General features: G+C 33.6%; 1 protein-coding gene across 1 annotated transcript; it reads left to right on the top strand.

Moving 5' to 3' along the window:
- Positions 1–270: 270 nt before the first annotated feature.
- On the top strand, positions 271–2,218 carry LOC120524622 (olfactory receptor 1496-like). Its single transcript, XM_039746453.1, has 2 exons — positions 271–315; positions 1,198–2,218. Exon 2 carries the CDS (start codon positions 1,226–1,228, stop codon positions 2,216–2,218), a length of 993 nt encoding a protein of 330 aa, XP_039602387.1. The 5' UTR covers positions 271–315; positions 1,198–1,225.
- The last annotated feature ends 2,726 nt before the right edge of the window (positions 2,219–4,944 follow it).

The raw sequence follows: 4,944 nt of genomic DNA on the forward strand, positions 1-4,944 counted from the left end.
ATGTTAATATAGTTCTACGGATCTACCACTCACAGTCCTGTAGAAAAGCATTTTACTAAAAATATTTTAAATAAATAACCAAACACCACATCAGTGATTATATTGAATGTTTATGTATCAACATCGCCTCAGTCTTTGCTCTGGTCTTTGAAAGCATATTAAAGATATCTCCAGTGATTTAACAAAGGGTAACATTCACTCCTATCATGAATATAATTAACATCTCATTACAAATCCTTCCATCTCCATATAAAATGATTTCCTGCAAAAGAAAAGTCTGCAGATGGCAAAACAGATGGAAATAAAGAGAACACGGTAAGCATTTGAAAAGTATTTGCAATTTATGTTAACAGACATTAGTTTTACTTCTAAAATATGAAATTTATCTTTCCATTTCATAGCCTTTTGAATAAAAAAGCACCTGTGATTATTCCTGTAATTAATTATTTTCTTTTCCTTTTCATGTGATACATTTGCATCTCTGAAAAACTAATCAAATAGTCAAAGTAAAATTGGAACAAAATGCTAAAGATGTCATCTAAAAGAGTATTGTTATATAATGTATATTAATGTATCTATGTAGACATCTGAAATGCTAAGATAAAAAGTGTATGTTTTTATTTATGTTTTCAATATTGAAATAAAAATGCATATCATATCCTACATACATGTATACCTTAATTGCTATGCTCAAGAAAGAAAGCATTTCAGCACATTCCCTTTGCACTGGATAAAATGTTTATTGAATTTCTTTTTTTTTTTCCTATCCTTATATTAATATAAGCACACTCCATGTTTCAGTATGCCTTCTATGGGAGATTTTCTTTTTTAGTGTTATATAGTCTAATTTTAAATTTAGAAATGCCAGGCAATCCTTTACATGCTAAGTATTATAAACATAAAAGCTACTGTATCAATTGAACATGTTGTTCTGAAGTTCCTGATATGAATCTCTTTGAAAAAGGATAAAATTAACGTTTTATATCATTTTATGGTGTGGTGGGTGCAGCAATGTGCTGTATCAGTGTCAGCTCCCAACCTCCTCCTCTTCCTGTAACAGTAAATCTAAGTATATAAAAAACAGTATTTATATGTCATATGTCTAGAGTTCCAAAATGGTTATTGATACAATGCTCAAGTTAGAGTTTAAAAAAACAACAAATATCTAATTATCTTTTCTGCAAACTCTTTTTATAGAAAACTGAAAATCCAGTAAGCTGCTTCCATGAGCTCACAGAGCACAGCATATCCTGTGAATAATACTTTTGTGAACCCGGAAATGTTTTCCATAAGTGGTTTACAAGACATGCCCTTTGCCAACTGTTTTTATATTTTTTTATTTATTACGTATATTGTTACACTGCTTTGTAATATTTTTGTTATTGTATTAATATATTCTGAGCAAAGTCTTCACAATCCAAAATATCTTGCTGTTAGTCATTTAGCCTTTGTTGATTTATGTTCAACTACAGCCATCATTCCTAAATTAATCGAAATGTTTCTTTTCACCTCCAATTTTATAACATATAAAGCGTGTTTGGCTAACATGTTTTTTGTTCATTTTTTTAATGCGGTACAATCACTTTCACTGTTGATATTAGCTTATGACCGATTTCTTGCCATATGCTTCCCTTTACAATATCACAGCATTAATACTAATAGCAGGATGATAATAATTATATTTTCAGCTTGGATGATTTCTGCTGTTACATTATCTATAGTGGTCCTCCTGATTACCAGGCTCAGCTTCTGCAGGTCTACGGTGGTACAGAGTTATTTCTGTGATCATGGACCTGTGTACCGCTTGGCCTGCAATGATTTTTATCCAAACTATATAATGACGTTTCTTGTCACTGCACTGCTGGTTTTTGTACCCCTGACACTCATTCTCTCCTCATATGTAGCCATTGGAATTGCATTGTCAAAAATTACGACAGCAGAAGGAAGGCAGAAAGCATTTAAAACCTGCACGTCACACATCATCTTGGTGACAATGTTTTATCTTCCATTGGCAGTTATATACGTGGCAGCTCCACTAATCAGTTTTCCTCCCAATGTAAGAATTGTAAGTAATTCATTGTCTGCAACAATTCCACCAATGATGAACCCCATAATTTATACACTAAAAACTGATGAGATGATGGAGTCAATCAAAAAACATTTTATAAGAATACAAGGCAAGGACAGAAAAATACAAATTATCAAGGATCTAGAATGATAACTGTGTTATTACATTAAGTAATGCTAGGTAAATAAAATACAAAATAATACCAAAATACCTCAACTTAATTTTATTATAATAATTCCTAAATATGTACATTTTACTTTATTTTTGTCCACATTGAAAGTAGAATTTTGTTATAATTTAATAACTGGCTTCTGTTGTAGTTTTGAATTTGTGGAGATTTCTGAACACTTTTTGTCAATTTCGTTATCTTGAGGTTTGTGGATACCCAGAAATTAATGATAAGTCCAATGGCATATTGTTATGATATTTCACTCTTATATTAAAACAATATGATTGACTTATGATTAATGAAGATTAATAAAGTATACTTTTGAGTAAATATTTAATTGTTAAGTGAAAGCCAGATTAAAAACAAACTGCAATACTCTCAGGTATCTTTGTGCGCTTTCTCTCCAAACATGACTGGTTGTCTAACGTCAATTTAACTTAATTTATTTTATTCATATAGAATGCTCTTCCCTGATGCCTGATTCAAATTGCTCTCTAAGATTTATTAGTACAAAACAGCAACAGTAAAGCAGATAACCTTACAAGAAGCAGGTCATTAAAAAATGAGAAAATGATCAATGAAGTTTAGTTTGGTTGAAAGCAAAAATTAAACATATGGAACCCTGTCACTGTCTTACAGTATTTTTTAATTCATATATGACATTAATAGTGGATAAAGTATTATAATTTGTTATGTAAGACTATGTGTTGAATTTGAACAGTTAACATTTTCCAGGCACAGCTTTAAAACTGCCGTTTCCTGAAAAGAGCACAATTAAAGCATAATTTTCCTAGGGTTTAATTCACTTCTCTAAAATATAAAAACTAAATCAATAAAAAGTTTAAAAACTAATAGTAAACCTGGACGTATTAAACAATGTTTAGTTAATTTTAACTACAAAATATACTTCATGTAGGAATGAATAACTTATATACCAGATGTTGTGCAAAGTAAGAAATATGCTTCCCATTGTAATTTAATGTATTATTAAAATGTTTATAACCACCTTCAGCTTTGACTTCTTAAAGAATTTTTTTCCAATTGTTGTCATATGCTCAAAGTAATCACATATCTAAAAAACATTGCTTGTTGTAATTTGTGAAATTGTGTTCATGCCAAGTGCTGCAAGCCTATTTACAGCTGGGCATCTGGTGTGTGTTGTGGACTGCAGGGGGCACCAGTGAACCCAGATCACCAGACACAAGTACCACAGACACAGTTTCAAGTTAAAACAAAGTTCTTTATTTGCATAACAATACCTTCACAGGCTCTTCGGTCAGTTCACACTATATAAATCAATAATTCTAACAACTTTCTGTCTCCTTCCACCTCCATGCTGAGTGTTGTTCTCTTCTTCCCTACTCTCACTGTACTCAGTGAGGCAAGATTGCTATTTTATGTTGGATCTGGGCGTATTTCCGATGTCACAACATAGCATGGTGGAAGCATTTCCAGGTCAAGTGGAAGCTCCGCAAATTATGAAAGTCTTTTTCTGGCAGAATCATCTGGCAGCACCCAGGGACCCTGAAAGGGTTATCCTTCCAAACTAAAAGTCCCATGTAACTCTACAGGAGTCCTAACTGTGACAATACCAGAGTAGTGCTGCCTCCTTTCACCCTGGGGGTAAACTGTCGCCGAGAACCAATCTCCTTCAGTCCATCCATTATCTGACCTCCCTGGCTGAGGTAGTAGCCTAGTGCCATCCTGGCTGGGTTGCACCTTCACTTATGCAGTCCATCCACTATGGATTTCTGGCTGAGTAAGGCCATTCCTCATCTAAGATGAGATGCCTCTCTGTCCATTATGGCATCTACAGTGCACATATTTGTTTGTTAAAAAAATAATTTCACTAAATTAATAAAATTGAATTGAAACAACCAGGAAAATCAATGTTGTACTGGTAGAAAATTAGAATTTGCTCAAATCAAAAGCAACTTTTCTAAGTTTACTCAAATTGTTAATAATAATAAACAACAGAGGTGAAGAATGAGTACATTTTGTGAGCATTTCCTGAAGCCCTCCATTATGCAACATTTAACAAAAGAGTTCAAGTACTTCTTTGTTGGCTCCTCCTTAGCATCCATGTAAAAGCACAGACTGTCGATAATAGGACCATCAGTCCTATGTATTTCAGTCGTCATATATATATTATATTGTGACTCCACACATATACACAAATAAAAAAAATCAGGTAAAACACAAGAAAGCATACAAAATAAAGGCCAAATTAATTTAATGTATTAGTTAAAAATCTATAACTGTGTTCAAAACGTGACGTAGCTTCCTTACAAAAAAGAACAATGGTAAGCAGCGACAAGAAAAAAAAGCAACACTTCACAAAACAGCAGTCAAAATAACGTAAGAGGTGGCAAAAATGTACATGAAAATGTTATTTTCCAAGACTCATGGAAGCCCCAAGGACTCATACAGGCACTGGAATCGTAATTTCCATAAACCCAGAGTGTGCTCTACAGCAATGCAAGTGCTTTGGGGTGCGGTATTATACCTCTCTTCAGCCACAGATTGGAAATTCAACTCTGGAGAGAATACCCACTGTGTCCGGCAGTAGCAGTCTACCAGAAAATGCACCATCAGTTGCCATCTGACACACTAAAGAGTTGGATCAGACTTTAGCATTGTGTGTACTTCCAGGCCACTTTGCCACAATGTCTGTAAAAAGTCTCAGATGGTTGCACATCACCTGGAC

Source organism: Polypterus senegalus, chromosome 2, assembly GCF_016835505.1.
Source record: "Polypterus senegalus isolate Bchr_013 chromosome 2, ASM1683550v1, whole genome shotgun sequence".
Lineage (NCBI taxonomy): Eukaryota > Metazoa > Chordata > Cladistia > Polypteriformes > Polypteridae > Polypterus > Polypterus senegalus.